The 26437-nt window shown below is 36.5% G+C and overlaps 1 protein-coding gene across 9 annotated transcripts in view; it reads left to right on the forward strand.

Moving 5' to 3' along the window:
- FAM135A (family with sequence similarity 135 member A) overlaps nt 1-26437 on the forward strand; it is a 97458-nt gene that overhangs the window by 57317 nt on the left and 13704 nt on the right. For 8 of the 9 annotated variants that reach the window (XM_064508640.1, XM_064508641.1, XM_064508643.1 and 5 more), the window contains 9 exons: nt 1683-1732; nt 3498-3653; nt 8686-8759; nt 8934-9088; nt 9334-11662; nt 13779-13939; nt 15749-15840; nt 18043-18140; nt 24363-24514. In XM_064508640.1, the coding sequence (XP_064364710.1) occupies nt 1683-1732; nt 3498-3653; nt 8686-8759; nt 8934-9088; nt 9334-11662; nt 13779-13939; nt 15749-15840; nt 18043-18140; nt 24363-24514 (3267 nt within the window). Of the gene's footprint in view, nt 1-1682; nt 1733-3497; nt 3654-8685; nt 8760-8933; nt 9089-9333; nt 11663-13778; nt 13940-15748; nt 15841-18042; nt 18141-24362; nt 24515-26437 lie in introns of those variants that run through there. The other variant, XM_064508645.1, reaches the window with a different exon arrangement.

Below are 26437 nucleotides of genomic sequence, written 5' to 3' on the forward strand. Positions count from 1 at the left end.
CCCTGCAAAATCTTTCAGGTTGCCTCTGATATCTCAAATCTTTCTGCTCCCAAACACTGCCTGAGACCTTCTCAAGGCCTCAGTTGCAGCTGTCCATGTCTAAATGGGCAATTCTCCCTTTGGAGAGTGTCACTATTACTCTGATGTTGGCCGAAAAATGGTGCTGTTTAAGCACGAGGCAGTTTATGATGGGAGAGAATAAAATGGCAGTTCAAACTCGTAGAAGGTCACGGGCCTGATCATGTATATCTGCGTTTTGTTTTTGTTTAAAGAAACAGAGCCAGCAAAATTACATCACGTGTTTGGTGGATGAACATTACTGCTATAGAATGTTAACATTTAACTTCCCTTCACCTTTTACCTTGTGTTGTCTGTATTCTGTCATTTTTATTGAGAACATTGTAGTTTTGGGTTTTCCATAACAATTTTAGACCTCAGAGTTTTAACTGTTGTTCAGAAGCTATTACCAACTGCAGTGTGACAGTGGAGATAAATATTCAGTATTGGGCCTAGTAAATAAGCCATGTGATTTTTTTCACTAATGACAAAATTTGTGCAGCCACAAACACAACCAAAGTATTGTGTCTTAAACAGTTTTCATGTATTTTCAGAATAATTATCTTCAAGTACTATTTAGCTAACAGGTTTATGCAATATCTTTCAGAAACATTTCTAATCTTGTTTCTGAGCACTTCATGCGTTTCTGCAAGTTGCATGTTTTCTCAGAACTTTATGTGAGTTAATTTGTTTGGTAGCAAGTATAATGGCACTGAGTATAATAGATGCAATTATTTGAAAATCAATACGTATTCACCAAATCTAGGTGGTATCATTCAAAGGTAAATTGAGTAAAAACACTGTTGCCATTTTATAAACTTAAGTTTATTATCCATATCCTTTTTTTTTTTTTTTATCATGGGATTGGAAGCATGTTTTGTTTGTGTGTATGTTTTCAAGAAATATTGTGGGTTTTTTTTCCTTAATACTGTGTTTCAAAAATGAATTTAAATATAAATATTTGTCACAAACAGTTTTAGGGGTTATAAATTGCTGTTTTGTTACTGGTACCTCAGGTAAAGAAGGAAATCAAATCATAGTCCTAAATTATTGTTTAATTGATTGATTGGAGTCGCTGGAGTAGAATCGGAATGGTTAACAAGCAGAACATTCTATGCGAAAGAAGAAATCAATTTTTTTTTTTTTATAAATAAGTCTTTCAAGGTTGCGATCCAGTTTAAGCTGCCATACTATAGAAGATTAAATTATTCTTAATCATCCTTTCTTTATCTCAGTATTACTTAAAGAATAGTTTTTGACCAAAATATAATTCCTCAGACAATTAAACAACTGTATTTTTATGCATGTAGGTAGCTTAGCTTACAAATCAGGTAAATAAAAGCTGATTTTAGTTAACTGTGTTTAGCTTACAAATCAGGTAAATAAGACCTGATTTTAGTTAATTGTGTTTTGTCCTCAACCTCAGCAATTAATAAGGAATAATTTTAACTGGAGTTTAAAATTTACATGATTTCAAGTTGATTGTTGTACTTACCATGGCATCAATTTTTATTTGATGGTCTCTTCTTTCTAATGTGTGTTTAAATTATTGTTTGAGATAACTGTTTTTACTCTGCAACATGGGAAATACATTTTTCATGTGTGTGCATTTCTCATCTTTTCAGAGAACATAGATGTAGAAGTTCGTCTCACAGAGTTGTGTGAAGAAGTAAAGGTACTATTTTCTTCATTTGTTGCAGAAGTGAAATAACTATAAAATTAGACTATGCTGATTTCATATGTTACTTGGCAATAAACTGCTGGTTTCAGTGATAACTTCCTATTAGTTTTTTTGCCAACGTTTCGTTCAGCTGTTCCTCGTTCAAAGAAAAATTGCTCAACTCCAGAACTTAACTGTTCACTTGGTATCTTGTCATGTCAGCAGTAGCACTGTATTAAAATCACACTTTGAATTTTCTGCATTCATAATTTCAATTCCTCCTTTTTGATGGTATCCTATTTGATGGTATCCTGTAACAATGTTGTAAAATCAAGCAGTAGCAGCGAGTTGTGCATGAGCGGTTTCCCTGAGCGTGTCGCCCCCTGTTCAGGAGGGACTTGTCCTCATGCTGTCTCCTTGCCGTCTTCTCTCTGCAGTCCCAAGGAAATAGCGTCTGCCTTGGTTTTCTCACGTTTTTCTCCCTAGTGCTCTCCTTCACGTGTATCAGTGAGAAGTAGCCTCAGCTGAATAGCTAATTGCCTCGTCACAGCCGAGGCTAAAGCGGAAGTTTCGGAAGTGTCTCGAAGGAAGACGGTCCATGCTCCGTTACGGCGCGGGCCGCCTGCCCAGCTTTTGCAGGGTAGTAGGCTCGCCTTCCATTTCGGGAGCAGCAGTATAATTGCAAGGAAATGAGATACTGGCTTAACAAGGGTATCGTTTGTATAATTGGAGGCAGCGCCAGCACAGTTAGCTGTCTGCGGCAACTAATAATCTTACTTCACATGTTGCAAGCTTTTGATATTTACATAGCCTCTGTGAATTTTTTCAGTGCCTATGATCAGTTTTTTCCTTAGTTCCTCCCTTAGCTTGCTAAGGTATGTTTAATTCTTTTCATTTTTCTCCCTCCCTCCTTTTATGCAGTTCTCCTCAAAAGTTCCTCCCCCTCTTATTTCCATTCTCTCCGAATAAGTTGGTGTCTCAGTATTTGTAATCCTTTTTGCTGCTTCCTCTTCAGTATTGCTGAAGTTGGGTCTTTGCTATCTTTACTTTAAAACCTTTTGTGTCAGTGTTTTATATGCCTGCAATTACTTTCTGAAAAATTACATTTTTCTAAAATGGCAGGGAATATATGCCTAGCAGTCCACCACTGACCTACATGGAACTATATCCCAGGGTTGCAGTACATTGTTAAAAGAGGAAAAACTTCTTTCACCCTGAATTTATCTTTGCGTGATCTGGTTCTAAAAAGCCTGTGGTATAACACTGGTTCCTAAGGGCGTTTAAAGTGTGTGTAGACATAGATAGATAGTGCAGTCTGGTTGTGTAGGTCCATATAAATGTTATAGTCAGTTGTGACTATTCTGAAATGGAAATGTCTCTTTTTTAAAATAATGCTTTTAAGATTGCATCGAATTGTGACTGATATGTTTTGTATTCGTTGTCTGTTTTCTAATTCCTGTTGCCTGTTCTTTTCAGTCACACTATAGTTTTGAATGTTAGAAAATATAATGGTTGCAACTCATACTTATGGTTGCTGTAAACTGAATTGTTATTTTAATTTACAATCATGAGTCCTAATTCTAAAAGACAAGTGGATAATATTTAAAGCAACACAAAGTATTCTGTTAGTGTTGTAACATAAATAATCCAATTCTGATATTTAGACAAAACAATCCGATTTTTTTTAATTAAAATTCTTACTGAGGTGAAGTATTTTTTTGATTGTGTCTGTACATTATGGGCAGCAATTGTGTAAATAAATGCTTTTTCCAAATTTCAGAAAATGGAAAATCCTGATGAACTGGCAGAACTTATAAATATGAATCTTGCTCAGCTTTGCTCACTCCTAATGGCTCTCTGGGGGCAATTTCTGGAGGTCATTACCTTACAAGAGGAAGTCACAGCATTGCTTGCACAGGAGCATCACACGTTAAGAGTGAGTATTGACTCTGGCATTAAAAAGGGCATGACACGTTGTTATGGAAATGTGTATCAAGATGAGATTCCAAACAGAGCTTATTCTTGGAATATAATACATAAAATACAAACCAATTCATTGAACTTTTGAATAAGAAATGCAGTTCAGAAGGCAAAGTGTAGGCTGTGGCACAAGACTTATTTGTGTAGAATGATATATTTTTATTCAGGAACCATGCCTAATGCTTGCCCATTTTACTTCCCTGCTACATGTAGACTATCCACTCAAGTTATGAAATGAAGTATCTTTTTCTTCCGAGTCAAAAATTTATGACATTCATAAGCTGTGAAGGGACTCTTAAACAGGATTTTAAAATCAGACATGATCTGAGATGTGAGCGTACATACATACATACATACATGTGGTGAGTAACTGCACACAGAGAGTTGATCTATTTATGTATATACAGTTGCTGTGGGCTTTCTGTAGGCAAAATCACAGCAGTGCTGATTCTCAGAGTGAACTATTTTCAAGTATTAGCTAAAGCTGTGCCCTCATCCCCTAATAAATACTTTTCTTCCCCTCTTTTGTTATCAAGGATTTGAACAAACCTGACATTTTAAAATTTTCAGAGAGTAGGATTCATTAAAGCAAAAAAGAACAAAAAAGACCCAAAATGCACAACTTGGATTTCAGCTGGCCTGGCATCTTTACTGTCTGAGATCATAACCCATGCATTTATCGCAACGCAGTATAGAAAAGGTCCTATTAAGAGGTTATCTGAAAGCTCTTCTTATAAAACTGTTTTCAGAGAGCTTGTTACTTGGTCTAGTTAATGAAAATACATGCCATCAGTGCTTTAAATATTTTAATTGTCACAGTCTAAAGTCTATTTTAAGGTTTTAGTTCTCAAAGATTTGACTGGTTTAACCTGCATTTCTGTCACTCGCATCAAAAACCTTTCTCTTTTTAGATTCTGACGAGAATGGACCGTGGTCTTTTATAAAGACTTGATAAACCACATTGTTAATGAGGGTTTTGTGGCTGAATCTGGAGGATAAATGAAATTTTTCAGGAAGATTGATTTGTTAGGTTGGACATGTTAGCAGTAAGAACCTGTGATCATTCTAATGTCCATCTATCTATCATTACATGCTGTTCATATAAATTCAGGAATCCTTCAAGTTAATTCTGGTAGAAGCTATAAAAGGAGAAAACAATTTCAGTTAACCTGAGCCTGCATTCAGCTGTTGCTATGTTAGTGTTTTTACAAATACGTATTTAATAAGCAAGGGCAAGCTTTACTATTCTTATTTTTGCTGGTCCTGGTGTTAAAATATAAAATACATTGGGTAATGATGTGTGCATAGTTTCTTAAAAGTGATTCTTTTTAAGAGCTCTGATTTAATTCAATCTCTCTAGCTCTCAAATACCTTAAAAATTGAATTTCACTGCACTTATTTTACGGAATATAAATCAAAGTAGGTAATTACACTGAGTGAGTTGAGGTATTCTGCATATCAAAAGTATTTCCTTGATGCCTTCCAGTTTTCGTAAAATAAAGGTCCCTTCCTCCCTCCCTCCCTCCCCTTAAAGGAAAGTGTCATTTGGTTTCATGCCTGCATTTTTTCCTCTTCCAATTGCTTTTGTGCCCTCTTAATTTATTATCTGTCACTTAAAAAAACATATTTATTCTTTAATCAAAGCTGTAGAGATATTCTTTTCTGGAGATATGAATCCGCACTCATGGTATAATGGTGTGGGGTCGAGGAATCTTCGTAGCCCTCAGGGTGTCTTGCTATTGAAGAATGCTGAGTCTCTTAAATTTCTAAATACCTCTGGGTTCAAAAGTGACCCTTGTTATAACTGAAAAAGTTGATCTTACTTTATTTTTGAAAAAGAAGTGTCTATTAGCGATTTTTTAGTGAGTTCTGCAGTTACTTTGTATTACGTTATCTACCTAAAGGTAGGTTCTCTGTTGTATTCTCTACTGGATGCTAAATGTCTCTTAATTTCACCATTTCATCTTACAACAGTAATAGTCTATGCTTTCTACAGGAAATTCTCCCTGGGAAAGTCTTGTATTGATCTAAGAGAAATGGATGTTTCCAGAACACATTCATCTGCCTGGTTTAGGTGTTTATAGGAAAGTAGCTCCCTAGAAGTGCCTGTCATCAGCATTTGGTCAAATGACTTTCACCCCCTGTGCATTGATTATAGATGCTTATAAAACAGCTGTTTTTCCTGGAATGTTGCTAGAAAATAAGGTTATAATGAAATAGTTTATTTTAAATACCTTACAATCACTTTGAATACGTCTCCTCTATAAAACGTTATACCTGATTTTAATTGCTACATAAAAAAGGTGGGAAATTTTAGGCCTGCTGGAACATCTGTCATCTATAATATCCCCCTAATAATAACGTTTTCAACTAAATTTTATAGAAAAAACGGAGGTATGTTATTTTAAATATTACAAAAAGTTGGCACGCTAAATTAGCTCGTGTGAGATATTTGTTCCATAGTGACATCTTCTGGTAGGTGTGAGCATGATATTCCAAATCATTCCTTTCAGTTTGACAAGTCCTAAAAAAGTGTACTGCTTTTTTTCCCTTTATGGTATTGATTTTTCTGGGCATTTGGAGCAGTCCTGAAGCTTGCTTTCAGCTAGCGTTGTGCCTTTGCTGTTGTACTGAGAGCTCGCTGGAGCTGGTAATCGGATTTTTGCCCAAAGTACTGGAATTGTTTGAACAGTTATGAATAGCATTAACAGCAAACAAAAAAGAACATTCCTTTTCTTTTCTAGACAGTCAATGGCAGAATTGTAAAGATCTGTTCTCCGTATAATTCCCGTTACTTTACGTGATGAAGTGACTGACTGCAGCTAAATTTAAACCCATCCCACTTTCCTGCTGAGAAGCAGTTTTATGCTCTGTTCTTCGTGTAGGATTACAGAAACATCTACTGATTGGGAAATATTCCTGTTCTTATTTTATTTCCTGTTACACAATTGATTAAGATCTCTTAATTATTTTTTAAGTTATTTAGGATGACAGCCAGTCATCATAATGATCAATTGCTTTGAAAATCTAATTTTGAAACAGTGAGCGTCTGTAGAAGGAATGTTGTCCCTTTCTTGGGGGAAGGGGAAGGGTTAGTTGTGACTAAATTATTTTTTTAGAAGATAGATGCCTGTTTAATGTACCAGTTGGGAAAACACAGAGGAGTGCTTAGGGGTGCTCTGATTCCAGCCCAACTTGTGTACACATAAACATCTAGCATAATATCTGAAGGGAGGTACATAGGTCTTTTTGCTGTTTGTGTGTGCATGTTTGGTCACTGCTGAGATTGGAAGTTGTCTTTACAAGGAAGTATCCAATTTAATGTTTTCTTCTACTTCCTTTTACTTTAAAACATTGAAATATTGTCCAAGGCTTTTCATAGGTGATGTTCTCACTGAGGTTAATTTCATATAATACAATAAATTGGATTCTGTAAGGTTGAGATTGAAGGGCTTGAAGCTTTTTGGAGAATTTTTTTCACAGTTTTTCTTTTTTAAAAAAAAAAAAGAAGAAAAGGTGGAAGCTACAAAACATAAAACTTCATCCAAGTAGTGTACTCCCTCTAAAAGTATTCTGTAGCGATTTATGAGGAGGAGGAGCTTTCAATCACTGCTTGGCAATTCTTTATCTTTGAACAAAAATAAACTTAGTCCGTGAAATTTCGTGTTTGCCACTTAACGCACAGGATCTGCCTGGTGCCGTGTCTGTGCTGAGGATGCAGCCAGCTACTGTGTGCAGCTCTGCTTTTGCGGCCCTGACTGAGCCTGGGGAGCTGCCGGGGTCTGATGCCTGCCCGTGGGGTACGGCGCCACCTCGCACTCGCTCCCGCCCGGGAAGCTAGGTAATTTAAGAGGAAGACTCAGATTACATCAAGGAAATAAAGGAGTATAGGGCCAAGAAGTGGTTGGTAAATAAATGATTGGTTAAGTAGACTAGATACGTATGCGGTTCTCTAGATGGGCTGGAAATTTTGTTTTAATTTATATAAACAAATTGATGTTTATGCTTAAGTTAAAGCATAAGCAGTTGCCTACAGCTACTGTACAGCACATTCTTTTGTGTATATCTTATTACAGCAAATAAGGTAAAGGCTGTTGCCATAATGTGTTAAATTGCATGTTTTGGACAGATAGTGAGGAAGTTAAATAAAAGTTCTGAAAAATGCATTCAGATTAATTAATATTATGTAATATTTGAAATGTACGAAACCCAATCTTGCAAAACTTAGCTTTTGATTTTTCTAGATACTGTATTTTCAATATATTTCATTATTATTTTTTTTACTTGTGGTAATTACTGTATAATTCACACTCTCGTATTTCATCATTATATATTAGATAAGAATATGCTCTTCTATGTTGTAAGATACCATTTTAATATTGTTAGTTTGTTAACCCTGGACATATAGTTAAGTCTTGAATACAGCTCTTGTAATTAGCTTTTATTTTGTTATTGTCTTTATCAATTGCAGCTGAAATCTTTACAGTGAAAGATTTGCCTTAGAGTGTACTTGTGGGCTAGAAAGTATTCATGGGAAGTTTGAAACACATACTTCTCGGTACTCTGGGACTGGAGAATATCTAAAATGGGTTTCTCCTTCTGAAGATAATCCTCAAGCACATTCAGAAGTGTCCACCGAACAGTGATTTCATTTCCTTTGATTGAATTCCTCTTAATATTTTTGCGTGTTAGTGTTCCAGATGAGTCTTGTTTGGATGATTTGTTTCTTTATAATTGAGTTTTCAGCAGGCAATTGAGTCTAATGTAGCTCCCCTCAGTCATCCGGGGCATAAGTTAAAATTCTCTTTTCAGTTGCTGGCCTTGTCCATGGCACCTACTCCCCCACACAGCTGGACTGGGCATTTATAAAAAAAATAACTGTCTGTGTGATCTGCACAAGTTAATAACATCACGGTGTGAGAATGCTGCTGAATTTTGGATAATTATTGTAATATAAAATCAGCTCTTACTTTATTTGGATCTTGCAGGTGCGCAGATTTGCAGAAGCATTCTTTTGTCTTGAGCATCCTAGGCAAGCTGCCCTTGCCTATCAAGAACTACAGTGAGTAGCCTTTTGAAGTACACCATATGTAGCACCTAGCAGTATTTATTCTGTAGTTTATGCTGTGTAAAAATACTATCTTGTAGAAATGTTTATGTAACAAATTCAAGAGAAAATGCTCTAGATACGCATTTGAAGTTTTTTAATGAAGATCTACTCCTTTCTTTCTTTCAGCGCTCAAAGTCATCTACAAATGTGTGCAGCTATCAAAAATACTTCCTTCTGCAGTTCTCTTCCACCCCTCCCTATTGAATGCAGTGAACTAGATGGAGATATGAACTCCTTACCTATAATCTTTGAAGATCGGTATTTAGATTCAATTACTGAAGGTAAACAAACCTCGCTGCAATTTTCTCTTTGGAGAAATGAGCAAAAATGATGAAAAAATTGTGTTTCTTTATATTTCTTCCTGACTGTGACAGAGTATATTAATTTTCTGGGAAATGTTTCTCTGGTTTTGAGGATTTGTAAAGTTCTATAATTAGTAATATTTTATAGCTTCAGTTACTTGCATAATCCTGTTGTAAACAATACTTTTTTTTTTTTTTTTTTTTTTTTTTTTTTTTGATAAAAGATCTGGATGTTCCCTGGTTGATAGTTCAGAATCTTCCAAGGTCAGAGTCCAATAAACTGGACAAATTTGAGGCTGAAGAAGGTTTTGTAGCTGGTTTTACTAGCCCAGAATTGAAAGTAAGACCTGCAGGTGCCTCCAACCTTTGGCATTCAGAAACTGAAAAGCTGCTAACAAAATCTTTGAAAGGGAAAAATGAAGATGCAAATAAATCCAAAGTTAAGGTTACTAAGCTTATGAAAACAATGAAACCTGAAAACACAAAAAAAATTGTGAAGCAGAACTCTAAAGACTCTGTGGTCTTAGTAGGCTACAAATGCTTGAGAAGTGCAGCGTTGGAAGATGCCTCTAGAAGCTCAGAAGGCAGGCCTTCATGTAATGCTACTGAAGGGCTGGACCCTATGTTAGGTGGATTTCCTTGCGATACAAAAACCTGCACCAGGCAAATAAGTCAAACAGAACTTATGTGTTTGCCATCTAGAACTGAGCAGAAGACTGCCAAGATTGAAAGTGTTCAACCAAGTCAGGGTAGCCCAGTGAGTTCTTACTGTGCAAATGTGGCTATTTTTGGTGGACTTAATATCTCCCAGGCAGGTCCTGGAATTACGGAAGCAGATAGTGCTCTGCAGCCTGGAGGTACACTTGACGGTTGTCATGAAGGTCAGCCAGCTTCATCGGGCGTCAGGACAATTGAGGTCAAACCAAGTGATAAGAATCCCTATGAAGGGGAGAAAGTAACTGTTCACATTGGATCATGGGCAGAGTTTCCACAAGATGGAGTGCAAGGAGAGAATTTGCAGACACCCAATATTCAGGCTTCAGAATCTGGAAATAAACTGAACTCAGGAGAACAAGAACAAGTATTTGAGAAGGAAGATATCCACGAAAGAAATTTCCAACATACCAGTGATGTCTCGACAAGAGTAAGAAGTTATCAGCCTGCTCTTTCTACAAAAGAAACTCAAATTGCTGTGAGTGGAGACATGACTAAATTACCAGATGTTAGTGTGACACATGCCTCTTCTAGGTTTTCAGATTCAGGTGTAGAAAGCGAACCAAGCTCTTTTGCAACTCACCCCAACCCTGATCAGGTTTTTGAAAATGTTCAAGGGCAAAGTGCATACAGCAGTGAGAGATTATTTCCTCAGCTTTTACTAAAACCGGACTATGCTGTAAAAAATGCAATAGAAAGCCATTGTACTGAGAGTACCAGTGCTGTAAGTGAAATACAATCATCCTTGACATCCATAAATTCTCTGCCTTCAGATGATGATGAGCTGTCACCTGATGAAAATTCAAAGATATCTATTGTACCTGAATGCCAGCTAAGTGACAGCAAAACTGTATTGGATCTTGGAGCAATTGACTTACCAAAATGGGATGACAATAAAAAATCAAATACCAATTTGCAGCAACAGTGTGTTGTATTTTCAGGGCATTCAGATAATGAAACTCTGTCTATACATTCCTCACATTCAGGCACAAAAGATCTTTTACGCTTAGTTGTTTCAGATGAAGATACAGCTACTGATATGAAAAGTTACGGCCCACAGGCAAGCATTGGCACAACTTCTAAAGACTCTCAGGACCTTGAAAAGCATCAGAACACTGCAGAAGAAACAGCTAAATTGCATTTGGAAATTACTTATACGGGAGAGCCATCTGTTGTGTCGGGTTGTTCATCCATAAATGCTGAGCGTGAGGTTGAAAAAACCAATGAAGGAAATCATAATGAAACTTTAGAATTAAAGGACACAGCTGAGGAATTGTTAATAGCTAAAGGTGAAACTGGTACAGATAATCTTTCTCCAACCAGTAGTACTGATATAGTAAAGCAAGGGCTTGTAGAAAACTATTTTGGCTCTCGAAGCAGCACAGATATTTCAGATATTTGGCCAATGGACAACAGTGATCCTGTTAGCCCTCAAAGGGAAACATATGAAAAACAGACGATTTGCTCTTCGCAACAAGATGAGGAAGACGAGGAGGATCAGGAAATGATTGAAAACGGGTATTATGAAGAAACGGACTATAGTATTTTAGATGGAGCTTCCAGCGCTGACCCAGAGCAGGATTGTGGTTTTGCGGAAGAGAGAGCTCTAAGATCTGAAAGGACTGACAGTGGGCATCTGAGAGATGGGATAACTGTGCCTCCTGTCTGTACGCCTGGTTGCCTGTCTTTTCCTTCTGCTCTGAGAGACTCTCCTTGCAATGTTACCTGTTCGTCAAGGACTAAATCTGATGCAATTACGCAGCAGCCAGGCAGCACATCCTACAGCTCAGCTTCATCTGTTTCCTGGTATGAAAGCTCCCCAAAGCCTCAAATGCTGGCGTAAGTGACTGTTTTAAAACAAAGTTTATTTACATTCAGAAATGATGTTAAAAAGAAGCGTGGTTAGACTCCAAAGTGCACCCAGAATTGTGGCTTGTAGATCCTGCACGCTTCAGCTGTATCATGTTTTAGATGTTCAGATAGAAAGTGTTAGCACAGAATTCCTTTCATCTGTTACTCTGTAATTTCATGCGGTTTGACAAACTTCAAGCAAAATAGAAATTTTTTGTTTCTCTAGTATGTTCTTTTTTAAAAATAAGTATTCAGCCAAAAAGTGATGTAGTAATAGCTACTGAGTATAAAAATGATGTTTTGTGAAATAGAAACAGTTGAAATAGTAGGTACAGGAAAACATGCTTTGATTTTTAAAAACAAAAAAGCAAAAAAGCCCTATAACTTGTTGTCCATTCCAATTGGTTAAGCGAAGCTGTGTGTGATACTGGCCAAGTTCATGGCCTTATTTTTTAGTCTTAAATATCCAAAATTTAATACCTGAAAGACCATGGTACTCCCAATTACACTGCAGTTTGGATACCAGAAAAGCTAAATTTAGAGCAACATCAAGGTTTCCAGATTGTTCCTCCTCTTATTGCAAACTGAGGCATTTCTCTTGATACCCCCTACTGCTAACTGAACATGGGAAGCAGCAATTTACTGTTTTGCAATGGAATTAACATGTTGCTATCAGAAAGAAGAAAACTTTGCAGAGAGAAATGAGGAGAATACTAAGCAGACAGAAGAGAGAGGAAGACAAGAGAGCTTGTGGGAAACAGCTGAGAACAGGAGCAAGAATCTAGTGGTGGTGGAAGAAAACAAGAATAGAAGTGAGAGGACAGAAATAGCTTCTGAAATTATGAAAAATGGGAAGCAGAGGGTGGATAGTGGCCTGGAATAGGAGGGATGAAAAGCAGAGACTATTTAGGGTGTTTTGTAACACTGAAAGAAAGGGGGAACTTGGTGGTAATAAAATCAGGGACTTAGCCTTGGGAAAAGCAGAGTCTCCTGGAGTGTGGGATAACTGGAATTCCTGGGGGCAGGAGCTGCCTTAGAGAACTAATTTTGATACATTTGGTTCATAAAACATTCCTTGAATACAGACTGGTAACCTCTGCTGCAGAGTGTTAAAACCAACAGATAGCAATGAGACCTGTTTAAGTTGACTTTATGGAGGCTAACTGACTGGCTTTTGCCAGTTAATGAGGAATGAACTAAAGAAAAATCTGGGAAAACAGAGAAGGAAGAGTAGAATGGGAGGAAGACAAGACTGGGGAGGCTGAGGAGGATGAGATACAGGGTGACACTGTGAGGGATCGTGCAGAACAGATGAAATAAAGGGGGAAAGGACATAAGGAAGCATGGTACTTTGGGCATGAAACAAAACTGTGTTGCAAAGAAAAAAGTGTTGCAAAGAAACTCTGAAATATGGTTAATTACGTAGGAAGGTCCTACACAAAGAAACTCTGGGGAGGGGAAAGAAGGGAGGAATGCAAGGAACTCCTAGCATGTGGGGAGCTCAGCTATTTGTGACTGTTTAGTGTAAGCCCTCACATGATATGTAAAAGACCAGAGGTCTGGATCTGGTTTCTTTTGAAGTAAATATCAGTTGTTCAGTCTATCAGAAGGACTTTCTGGAGAGCAATTACAGCATTGTCTCCAGCTCCCTGCTGACCTAGAAAATAAGTTTCAGGTTTGGCAGGAGTTATCAAAAGAGAGTGGAAATCTTTGCCTTGATCTCAGATCATGTTATAATTCGTGTAATTTTGTTAGCATTGCATTTAAGCAAAGCTGTTGCTGCTGAAGACCAGAACTAAATCAAAATCTTCAGTAGCTTCAGAAATACTTCACAGTTTGCAGAGATCTTCAAAGGATAAGAGAGTGGAGCTTGAGGCATGGATTTAATTAAAGGAGAAAAGGTTCTTCAGGAAGCCGAAATGAAAAAATATTTTGAGGAACTGACTTATTTTGTGACGATAGTAATTTGACAATTTTTTTTCTTCATACCAATTAAATAGAATGCAAAAGTAAAAAGATAGTAGAAAACTCTACCCTAGGAGACCCTACATTTGTCTGCCAGTGGTATAGTAAGTGTTTTATTGTAAATATTGTTCTGTTCCAGTTTCCTCCAGGCTAAAGAAGAATTGAAGCAACTTAAACTTCCTGGATTTATGTATAGTGATGTTTTCAAACTGGCTTCTTCAACACCTTATTTTAGTATGGAAGAGGATGACTGTTCAGAAGATGGAATACATCTTATAGTCTGCGTCCATGGCCTAGATGGTATGCAGGGAAAGCTGATACTGAATGAGATATTAGTTCAGATTACCAGTCAAGTTTAGCTTATGTCATTTGAACTCTGAGCTAAACCTTGCTGAAGTAGGTTCTCTAGAAGGAAATGGGAACCTGACTTTGTAAGGCTGCCTATAACAATTTATTCCATGAAATCATTTAAATTAAATTAAGAATTTTATGTGACATTTCTCTTCAAAACTTCCATGCACATAAACTCAGTTTATATCCTAGTTCAAATTAGATACATCTTCCAGTTTTTATGAAATACAGATATTTGCCTGTACTCTGGTAATAGACCAGAGATAATAACAATACAGTTTTGGTTAGAATTTGTAATGTTACGTTGTCAAGGAAAATACAGTGTGTGTATCTTATTATGAGGAAAATTTTACATGCAAAATGAGACATTGCTGTAGTCAACTATTAGGTTTTACATTAGATCACTGTGTCATAGAATCGCAGACTGGTTGAGGTTGGTGGGGACTCTGGCTATCAGTCTAGTCCAGCCACCCTGCTCAAAGCTGGGGCCACTGGAGCAGGCTGCCCAGGACAATGTCCAGTTGAGTTTTAAATATCTCCAAGGATGGAGAGAGTGCTGTGGTAGAAATGAGAAAATCCCTTTCTAAATGAAAGAAGATGGAAAAATTTAAACAGCTTGAATGTATTCATCTGCTTTTAGCTTAAAGCATACATGCATGCTAAGAAGTGATATCCCCTCTGGTTAGATTTTTTCATAGCTTTCTACCATCAACCTTTTTGTTTCTTTTTGTGAAGCTTCTTAAATGAACAACATAAGGAAACACAACAGAGGAGTACATAGAATATTGGACTGGACCGACTTTGCAGGACTTTCTTGTTCATCTTTTGAATTCCTAATTTAAAAGCAAATTTAAAAATACAGCTTTTCTTTCTGCCTCTGGGCAGAAAGCACCCATTGTTAAGCACTTTTAACATTGAACTCAGAAATATTCCTCCTTATTAGCATAAATGTTCAGGTGCCATTGTGTGCCAAGAGTTGATACAAAAGTTAACTTAATCCGTAAAAGCTGTTGTTTAAAAACACGTCTTTGAAGCCCTCAAACAGTCCATGTAGTCAGAATTTTTTTATGAAATGGAGAATTCTCCTTATTATTTAAATCTGTTATTAATAGCTGATTTAAATGAGAACCTTGGGTACCCTTTCTTGGTAATCTTACAGTGGTTTAGATGATGAATGTGGAATGATGGAGGAAAAGGTCCCTATTCTTTCTTGACAAACTCCAAAGATATTCATGATCATTGATGTAGGGGAATCTTCAGGAAGCTAGCTAGACTAGCTTTAGTTGTCTTCTGTACCACTCTTAATGTATCTTTATCTGTTGACAGTCCACTTTGACTTTTACTCTACGAAAAGCTTTCTGATGTGCCCTTATTCCTTGCCTCTTCACTAAATTCTTTAAACTAGCTCAGAGTACTTTAATTGACTTTGATGAAAAATAATTAGGTTTCTAAGTATGTAATGTTCACAGTGCTAGGTATCTATTGGGTGCTAAGACAAAATCATCAAACATGACTTCCTAAATCCTTACTTTTTTAAATGGTGGCTGAGTTGAATGTCACTTTTACAGACTTTTTCTGCATTGTATTTGACATGGCTGTTTATCTTCCCAAGTTTCATTGAATTTTAATTAGGGGTGAGAATATCATTAGCTATGTTTAAATATAAAGCTGTGCAGTCAAGTTATTTCAGTATTCTGTTTACTTTTTATTGCAAGTTAACTTTGCAGTATGTAACTCTTGATTGTTTTCCCTTTTAAGGTAACAGCGCGGATCTCAGATTAGTGAAGACTTACATTGAGCTAGGGCTGCCTGGAGGGAGAATAGATTTTCTTATGTCCGAGAGGAATCAGGTATTTGCCAACATCAAAAGAATTTTTGTAAAGCAGTCAACAGTGTACATTTGCAGACATATTTAATGGCACTGTTGCCTTGCAGTTTACCACTTTCTGTATGTTTTTGTTGCATTTAGCAGGAAATGATGGTTTTAATGTATTTTATGCAAATAAGTCCCCTCACAGTATCTGTGATTTGATTTGTAGTTTGTATTAAAGTAATTATAATACCTAATACGATACTGAAGGTAGATATGTAATGAATAACATTTGTTGCTGCTATTTTGTTGTGTATACTGAAATCCTCTAAGTTCTCAGCATACTAGTTGGAATTATAGATAAAATATCCTTGATTTTAATATTTTTTTCCCTCCCTATCAAGCTGCTAATGGTAGAAATTGGCGTGGGAAGAAGGGAGATGTGTATTTCACAGGATCTGAGAAATACAAAATATCAGTCTCTTGCTCTTTTCTTTTGTCACTGTACTGTAAGATCCACATGATGACACTGAATCAATATCAAATTATCTCTGTCTTAAACTTTTGTGAACTTTATTATTTTCAGATAAGGTAAACTTGAAAAAGCATAGAAGACGCTCATTTTTATATATTTCTTTTTTTTTCTCTGGGTTACTTATTGTATTGGATGTACTTCAGGGAAGCGTTAGAACAGAGAGCATCTTTAATGGGTCCAGCGAAAGGTTCATTTAGCGCAGTGGCATATTTCTGGCAATAGCTGCTGAGATGCCTTGAGATCAGGCTGGGCAGGCACTGAGCCGTGCTTGCTCTTGTGTAGTCGCCTCATAGTTTTTGGCAGTCAGCAGTTCTGAAACTTCCCGAGTTGGGAATCCCATTGAGACCATGGAGTCCAATAGCTACTCATGGACTTTTCTCCTTGACCCTGGCTCAGAGATATTTATTTATTTATTTATACACATATGCGTGTGTATATATAGATACACATTTTTAATGCATTTTTTTTTCTGGTTTCCACAGTTGAGATGAATTCCACAGTTCATATGCATTAATTCTGTTGCAAACAAGGAAATTTAAACTGACGCCCCTACAGCTTGTTTTGGAAAAAAAAAATAGTCAATAATCTTTCCCCATTTTCCATTTCAATTCCATTAAGCATTTTATAAACAAGTATAATTTGTTACTGCCCAGGAGAGAGTTGAAGAGACCTAGTCCTTTCAGTCCCTTCTCGTGTGGAAGAGGTGTGGAACAGTTTTTTGACCATCTATGATATCCTTTTCTGCCCATTTCCAAAATTCCTCTCTTCAAAGATGGGATGATCAGAATTTGATCGGACATTTAAGATGCTTATGCACTACAGATTTAGTAAATACTGTATTGACATTCTCTTTTCTTCCCTTGATTTCCTAATGTAGCTGATCATAACACCCACATATATACCCATATATGGAGAGATAGATAATTATGTGCATATATGTTTAGGACCGTTTTTCCCATGTGACATCGTGTTGTGTTTCTAAGCCTTGCCATTTTATCACCCAGTTGTGCAGTACTATAAGAGGCTTCTGAAATTCTGGTCAGCTCTAGACTCGACTGTCCTGGACAATTTGGTGCTATCGACAAACTCTGACATCTTGTTCTCCTTCTTCCCTTTTCCAGATCGTTTATGAATATTTTGAACACTGCAGATTTTAGCACAGATCCTTTGGAATTTGTGTTGAAAAGTTGTAGGCATTCTCTGCCTACCTCTTTTTAATTTGTTACTGTTAATCATTGTAGAGAAGCAGCTATGAATTGGCAGTAATGTTTTAGAGAGGGGGTGGTTTTGAATTGAACAGTGCTAATGTAGACTCTCTAATGTTATAGCAATTGTCTCATACTTCTATTGCATGGGCAGCGTGATTTAGTTTTGTGTATGCAGTTTGGTCTTCTGTTTCTCTACAGATAAGATTGTGTGTATGGGGAGGCTTAGAAGTAAGGCTGACAGCTTGTTATGTGGAGATTTGTTTTGGTATATTAGAACAAAGTAGTCTTACAATAAAATGTTTATCTCTTTATTCTATGTTACAAGAAAAAAACTGAAAAAATGAGAATAACCAGCTGCAGTGTTTCTGTTTGAAGTTAATGCTTTTATTTGTGTGCTGTTGATCAAAACAGTGGGGAATAAGAATTCAGACTGAATGCAGAATGTATATTGCTGCATTAGAAAATACAGTTATTATTTTTTATTTCTTTTATTTTACAGAATGATACCTTTGCTGATTTTGATTCCATGACAGATCGCCTTTTAGATGAAATTATACAGTATATTCAAATTTATAATCTAACCCTTTCAAAAATCAGGTAATATCTGTTCTATACTATTTATAGAAATAAAATTAAAACTAGAGCCCTGTGTTGTTCTGAACTGTGATGCTCAGCAGCAGGCCACAAGACATCCGGGAAAGAGAAATTCATGGAGGGGGAGGAGTAGGGGAAAGGAAGACAAAGGAAGGAGAGAGGAAAATACCAAGCAGAAAGAAAAATGAACAGTATCATAGTCACAACTAGTCCTGCTAGTGTCTTTTGGGCAGTGTGACTTAAGCATTACGTTCTGGGAGCTGCTGTTCTGTGCCTCCTCAGAGATCCTGCTTGGTAGTGTTCAGCAGTTAAACACTAATATTTTGAGAAGGTAGAAAGAAATAATAATAGTGCTATTTCTAAATTAAAGTAGCTTTCTTCTGACTTCATTGCCTCTTTACAAAGTATGGCATGGCAGACCGTCTGTAATGCCACACCTACAGAAAAATTTCATCTAATTTATCACTTTGAAGGGCAGCTGCATGAGGAAAAAGTTTCATTATTTTGAAGTTTTCTGATTTTTTTCATCCTCTAGAAAGCATGTTTTACATCTTAAAAGAGGGCTTATCCCAATATGTGTATTATTGTTCCCTTTTTCAGTTATTTTTAGGGAATACCTGTCCCATTTATTTTTCTCAGAGTAGTAGAGTACACTTTGGGGGCAGGGTGCCATACTAACTCAGCTGCATTAATGGAGTTGGCTCATGGGTAGATGCAAGGAGCAGACTCAAGTCCGACTTTACCCATTTGTTTAGATAACCTCAAGTTATCAATCTGGAATGTTTTTTGACTCACTGTTTACTGTTGCATCTCCTACAACAGCACTTCTGGGAAATACAATGTTCAGTGATGAAGGGAAAAAAAAAAACATATTTCTAATCAGTTAATATACATGCATTTCTCTGGGTCAATAAAAATGTGATAAGACACCAAGAAATAGAAATGTTTTTAATTGTTATATGTCAATTAAGGGCTACTTAGATGGTGTTCATGAAACAGAATGAGTTAATAGAGGACTGCAAGATGCTCCATTACAATACGGAGACTGAGGCATGGGGTTTGGGAAGGGACTCTTGGAAAGTATTTTTTTTAAGTACTATTCCTTTTTTCACCCCTAAGTCTGAGGTTGATGAAGCTGAAGAATTTCTACAAGTTTCTGCATCGTCCTGTGTTTGTTAGGCTTTACTCAACTAGAAAAAACATCTAACACATTTTAAATGTAATCTCACTTTTTAAACAAGTGCTTCTATTTTAAGATAGGTAGGATTTGATGTGGTTAATTTTGTCTAAAACAATAATTAAAAAAAAAAAATCCACAAAGTGATTTTGTTTGTATTTTGCAGAACAGTGTATTAGCGCTCTCAGTATTGAGTTCTGTAACACACCATGTTGACCTGCTCTCTGGCTATAATGACCAGACCCAACCTGTTACCTTCTCATTGCTCGTATCTGAGAATTGAAGCCTCTTTTGAGTTGCTAAATATTGTCTCAACAGATGTTTAATTTGTAAATATTTTTTTCAGTTTTATTAACTGCTTGTCACTTGGGAGAAAAAAAATAGCTTTTTTTTTTCTTTTCAAGATTTATATTGTGTTTGGCCTTCACAAAGCAAAAGTCTCCATCTGTCAAATTTTGCTTGTCTTATGAGAAAGCTATGCCTATCAGCAAACCCCGCAGCTGTTTCCTGGTAGCTGTAGGAAAGACCTGTCAGAAAGAGATGTGCTTATATGCAAGTCCTTCAAGGGATGACCCAGAAAGCCAGAGAAGTACTCTTGGGAAAACCTGTGTTCAAGCATGCATTTCTACCTCATCCTGGCTGTCCTTTTATATAGAGAAAGTGTACTCTGTTCTAGCTAGCTTTGCTCTCCTGAATGATACTAGTTTCTCCTCGCAAAATCTGCTTGTCTGCTGAAGGAAGTGTTCTCTGTGCAAGTCCTTGCAAACGGAACTTCATCAATAGCAGAGTCAAATCAGCCTCCAGACCTAGAATGAATTCATAAGACAAAAAGACTGGACAGTATTGTCTCAAAAAAATGTGTTCAGTGCCTCTGTGATGTTCAAAATCTTGCTATGGGCAAAAGGGAACACACCTTGCATGCAGAGCTAAGAATCTGTTGTTAATCCGGTTCATGTTTTAACAAATCTAATCAAAGATGCAACAAGAAATTACTACTAGTTCGGTTACAATAATACTAAAATTCATTGCCCAAATTAATACAGAAAAATCTCATTTTTTAATATGGTTAAAATTGTTATACAAAACCTACCTAATATCTTCTCTGGTGTTATGCTCTGCTTCCAATGGCCATCTGAATCCTAAGATTGATGGTGTCTGTCTTCCTCAAGCAGAACGGGGAGGGGAAGGGTCACAGAGAGTCATCAGCATCCTGGGGCTCCAGCGGGAGGAGAAGGATGTTCATAATGGGGTGTTCTGCCTCCTTGGCCTTGGGCCTGCCTGGATTTATTTTCCTACATTTTAATATAAATTTCTTTCAGAAGTTTTTTCTTAAGTCTTTTTTTTAATGCAGTCTGCTCACATACTCTTTCTTTTCACTATTTCCCAGTTATTCAGTTTTTCCTGTTATCCCCAACGCTTATGATACCTGTGTCTGTGCTCTTCCACACCACACTTTTTTCTAGTCATAAACTGTTCAATCTGCACAGGAAAAACTACCTCCTATTACTAGAAACTGTAAGGGAACTAGAACAACTTTAGGCCTGACATGTTACCTGACTGCTCAACAATTACCACAACTAAAATGAGCTAAATGCAGCGCAGGCCAAGACAAGCCAGAGAAGTCCTGAGATTCTGCACTGCCAGGGCAATGCAAAGCCCTGTGCCGTTCGCAAGTAAGGGCGAGATCATATTTAGTGGGTTACATTCTTGTCCTGAGGTAAGAAAAGGCACTCCCTCTTACCATCTGAGCACAGAGCCATACTATAATGTCAGCTTCAATAAATCAATGTTTTTGGTACTGCTGAGGTGCTAATACCAGTTAATGCATTGGTACACTACTCAACGTAGGCATTAGCTTTCTTGGCAGTCTGAAAAAAATCTCAGTGCAACATGGGTGGGAGGAAAGAACTGGAAGCTTTGTTTAAACCAACAGCAGTTTATTGTATTTAAAACAACTGTTGGTGAAAGAATCACAGAATAATTTGGGTTGGAAGGAGGCTGGAGGTCATCTGGATCTGTCCAGCTCCAGATGCCAGTGGCATCTCCGAAGTTAAATATAACTTTAAAGTAAGATCCAGCTTTGAAGTTGGAGCAAATTGCTCAGTCATATCCATCCAGGTTTTGAGCCTCTCTGAGGATGGCAGTCTTTCCAGGTCGTCATGTAGCTAGAAAGTGAACTACAAGCTCTTACAGCGTTGTTTCAGAAGCCATCTTCCTCATGTAAAATCCTATGTAAATTTCTGAGCTGTAATGGATTTTCATCTCAGTTGGATTATTCAACTTTTTCATCCTTTTACTGTCTTACAAAAAGAGAAATATTCTTTGCTACACATACGTGAAAACATCTGTTTTCTGGTCAGACCGAAGCTCTGTCTAGCTTAGTCAGCTGTTTCTCACAGGCAGATATTTAGGGAAAGAATACAAGAAAAGGGCATGTAATAGGATATGTCGTTGGTATATTGGCACTTTACAGACTTGCTGAGCTGAAGGTTGTTTCAGTATTTTTGTGTTTTACAGCTCTTGCTCTTTTTTTTTTTTCCTGTCGTGAATTTTTATAGTTGGACCAGATCTTTTGTTTGCTAGAAAAGACTAATGAGGTTTTACTGTGTCTAATTTTACCGTATAATCTGAATTGGTAAGCTTGTGCCATAAAGCAAATATAAATACAGCAGTACAATTTTTTTTAGTTTGTTGAATTAGTGATATATATATACTCAAAAGATAGTAATATTGCCACCTGCTGTTCAGAAATGCACTGGTTTTGCAGAGCTGTATCACTGCATCTTGCAGTTGCAGATAACTGAAAGAAAGAGTAGCATGGGTTATGTTTTCTTCTTGCACTTTCAAACATGTTTTTCCTCACACTGGATTTGATGAAGTCCTTAAACCTTTCTCTATTAGAAAATAATATTGAAGGCTTATGACATGTTCACCTAGACCTCTGATTTGAACACCAGATACTACAGTAATCTGTTATTTTGCTAAGTCTGTACAAATTAAAAGCAAAAGTGTTTAATCTTTGAGGTACATTCACATAGCTAATTGCAAGCACCTTTTTGTCTCAAAGCAGTCTTTCACGTTTCTGAAGTTTTGGTTCAGGTGTTCCCATATTCCTGGCAATGATAGGGTTGATTGATGGATCATCACTGTTTTGTTTCCAGTTAGGAAATTTTCCTTGGTTATGATGCAGTATGAGAATTTCTCATTCTTTTATAACATTGAGTAAATAGTGGATGGAGAGATGTCAGAGAACATCTCTGTTAATGTTCAGATCTTTCTTAGAATATAATCTCTCTTTTTCAAGAGCTATAACTATGTGATGAACATTATCTTCAGGGCAAACTAACTCAGTTTCCGAGGGCATTTTCTTGTGTCTAAAAACATCTATGGGTTTAGTTTTCTTGCTCATACTTTATGATGTATTCTAGAAGAATATTTTAAAATTTTAGTGTGCAGGAGTGTCAGCAACTCAGTATTTTATTTTCCAAATACACGACTGTTACGCTCTTAATGCAACTGTGTGACAACACAGAGGATATGTATTTTTCATTCCTAATTTGTTAGGCAAAGATATCAAGCTGCAGTGTAGAATTTCTGATATTGCAGCAATTTTGGTAATCTAGTAGTAAAAGTGACTGGAAAGACTACGGTTAAGCTGTATATTGGTATGAAACAAATACCCTATTCTATCACAGTAATACAGTTATGTCAGAGGTAAGGAGTTTAGGGTGACTCTGCTATTCTGTACCCTAATATGTTTGAATTTTCTTTTTCCATTTAGCTTTACATTGGAATTTTCACTGTTAATAATTCTTTCTTGGGAATAAATTATACTATCAAATACTTTGTTACTATCAAATACTTTGTTACTATCAAATACTTTGTTACTATCAAATACTTTGTTACTATCAAATACTTTGTTACTATTTTATTCTACATAGACATTGCTAGCTTTGTTTTAGCAATTTTTGTTTAAGAATGTAGTAATATACAGCAAATTGGAAGGATGATCTTGCAGGTATAAGACTGTGGCACTCAAATGATCTGGCTATAATAGTTTTACCACAGATTTCCCACACATGCTCGGCTGGTCATGTGTTCTCTCCATGTCCTGAGATTACACTTGTAAAGTAGAAAGACACTTTGTCCTTCTAATTTTGTCTGTCTCCTGTACCACATACTTTTTAACTCAGCGTCTAAGATAGTGTGGTCCTTACCTCACCAGGGATTTGTAAGCATAACCAACTGCATTAATAACTAGAATAGGTTTACTTTGCAGTGTCCCTGCTAAAGAAGTGCTATATACAGACTTGTGTGTTATGACAGTAGGCAACGCAGATCAAGCTATAATTATTCTTATAGATACATGGAGCTAAATAGAGTCCCATCAATCTTCCCCCTAGCCTGATTAACAAGGGAAACAACTAAATGCAATAAACTCCTTGCAGACAGATATTTTGCAATTGCCTAGATGAAGCTGTTAATCACTTCTTTTGGTCCCGTTGCTAAGCAGATTTGAGATGTTGCTTCTACTTTGAAACATTCGGAGTCAGTTAAGTAATGTTCTTCCTCCTCACAGGAGTACTTTCGGAGTCCTTCTCCAGCAGGTTATTCTAGTAACTGTCACGCATTTATCATATTGAATGCCATCACATGTCAAAGCAGGAGTTTATTCAGTCATGCACATCTCAGAATATTTTCTAAATACTTCGCGCTAAGGGAAATACTCAGAAATAATCTTGGTCTTGGGTGGGGGGGTTGCTGGAAAGATTGTCCATTTTCACTCTCTTTTCAAAAATGATGTGTAAAATAATTCTGAGGAGCTGAGAACATTTGTAAGGAATTTGTGCAGTTTGGGAGATACAGACAAGCTATGTTTTCTGTATGACCTAAAATACAGGCTTTTGTGTGGCAACATTTTGTTAATTCCTTTTCCTATATTCGTTCAGCATTTTATGACATCAGTTTTTATTTTTCACTATTAAAAACAACAAACAAAAAAAATTGCATCAAATTCTGTTATACTATTTTTTTTTTTTTCTAAACAGCTTTATCGGACATTCACTGGGTAATTTAATAATCCGTTCAGTGCTCACAAGACCTCGGTTTAAATATTACCTCAACAAACTTCACACCTTCCTGTCTCTGTCCGGACCACATCTCGGTACACTCTACAACAGCAGTGCTCTTGTTAACACAGGTAACACATTATTTTTTGGGGGTATAAGTTGAGGGGAGATTTTGGCCTTGAAATGTACTCAGAAGTTACACGTGTCTGCCTTACTTGGATGTGTGCATTTCACTTTGTTGTCATAAGGAGAGAGAAGGGTTGCAAAAATAAAGTACTGATGCAGGAGATGGCTGACACTTGAGTTTGCCAGTATGCTTGAACCAGGTTTTCTGTCACACCTTAAAGAAATTCCAGGTTTAGTGTGTTGAGCTCAGGTTATTATGAGCTGAACTTTAATATGCTTAGTCTGCAGATAAAGTAGTTAAAATGCACTAAGGAATTCTGAACTATCAGTGGTGTATTTCCTCTCTCAAAAAGTGTCTTACAACCTTTTCTGATATTAAGAAAAAAGTCTGGATTTCTCTGAAGTTTCCCGTGTGTTTTTCAGCCGTGTGTGTACCTTGTGAATGTCTGTTTTTCTCTGCACGTCCTAAAGACTAAGGATAGCGGTAGGAGAACTTGTAGAAACTGCTGACTTTTGAAATAAGCATTAGAAAATGTTTTCAGATAATCTAAAATTTTTAAATAAAGTACTGAGAATGAAAACTTTTTTCTGAGGTTACTGCTTACCTTGATGGGCCTCAGAACAAACTGAGTAGCGATTATTTTCATTTAATATGAACATGCTCATTAAACTGTTGAAAACACGCTAAAGAACATGAAGAAAGTTATTTTATGTAGTGCTGTATTAATGATTTACTGACTTTTCTTCCATACAAAAATCATGGGTCAGAAACTAGCTAACTTGTATATGTTGGGCTTAAAAAGAGTTGACATAATGTATTGGCTAATTGGAGTTATTGCTAGAGTTCACAGAAGTAGAGGAGCATGAGAGCTCTTTTGAATTTGGTTGAAATGATACAGTATCTAGCCCTCAATACAGTATGAGTAAGGTTCACTTCAAGATCAAGACATCTACAGTGGGATTCACTACAGGCATCTACAGGGTATCTAATTTAGCATACCTGTAGCTACTTACATTCAGATATTTTAATCTGTAACTGACTCCCGCCTTTTTGATAGAAGCTTCCAAAAAGCATTAACATTACTTTGCTTCTACAAATTGCAATATTCCAGGCTACAGAGAGGCATGGGTATTTGCTCATTCATGTAATCACCAGCAAATGACCTTCAGTTACCTGAGATTAAAGCTATTGAAGTATCATCTGGAATATACTCATTGAAAAAAATGTATTTCTGAAGCATTTATCTTTTGTAGTTGCAGACTGTACAAAATGTCCTTTTCATACAATAACCTTCCTCTACATTTTAGACTTTTAAGGTTTTGTAAAATACTAAGATAATAAATAATGGTATTGTAGTCTAAATTACTGTATTTGTATTCATACATTAATGACCTTCAATAAATTGCTGTGCAGGAGATAACTCTTTCTCTGAGTGGCTTGAATGAATGCATGAAGACATTCTTGAGAATAAAAAGGCTTGGTTGCTTGCTTTTCTTCTGCTTGGCAAGAAATGTAGGATTTTCTGAAAAGTCAGTTAGCTAGTTGGCTTAGCTCATTGACTAATAAAGAGGGTACAACAGCTATAGAAAATGATGATTTTCCTCCCAGAAAATTCTACTTCCTTTGTTCTTATATATTTAATGAATTCAATTTAATTTCTTATATATTTATGAATTCAGTGATTCTATAGAGTTATTTTTAGAAGATTGAGAAGTAACATTTTTGTTTTTAGTTCTGCATATTTCAACATCAGAATGTTCTAATATTCTGTAAAATATTGAAATCTGTGAATTAGCTTATGGCTAACATTAATGTATTTTGACTTTTTGTAAGTACTTATTTTTCCTACAAGGGCACGTACATTAGTGGAAATAATTTTCTTTACGCTTTATTACATATGCAGATAGCAAAGAATAATGAATAAAAG

This window comes from Dromaius novaehollandiae, chromosome 3, assembly GCF_036370855.1.
Source record: "Dromaius novaehollandiae isolate bDroNov1 chromosome 3, bDroNov1.hap1, whole genome shotgun sequence".
Taxonomy (NCBI): Eukaryota; Metazoa; Chordata; class Aves; order Casuariiformes; family Dromaiidae; genus Dromaius; species Dromaius novaehollandiae.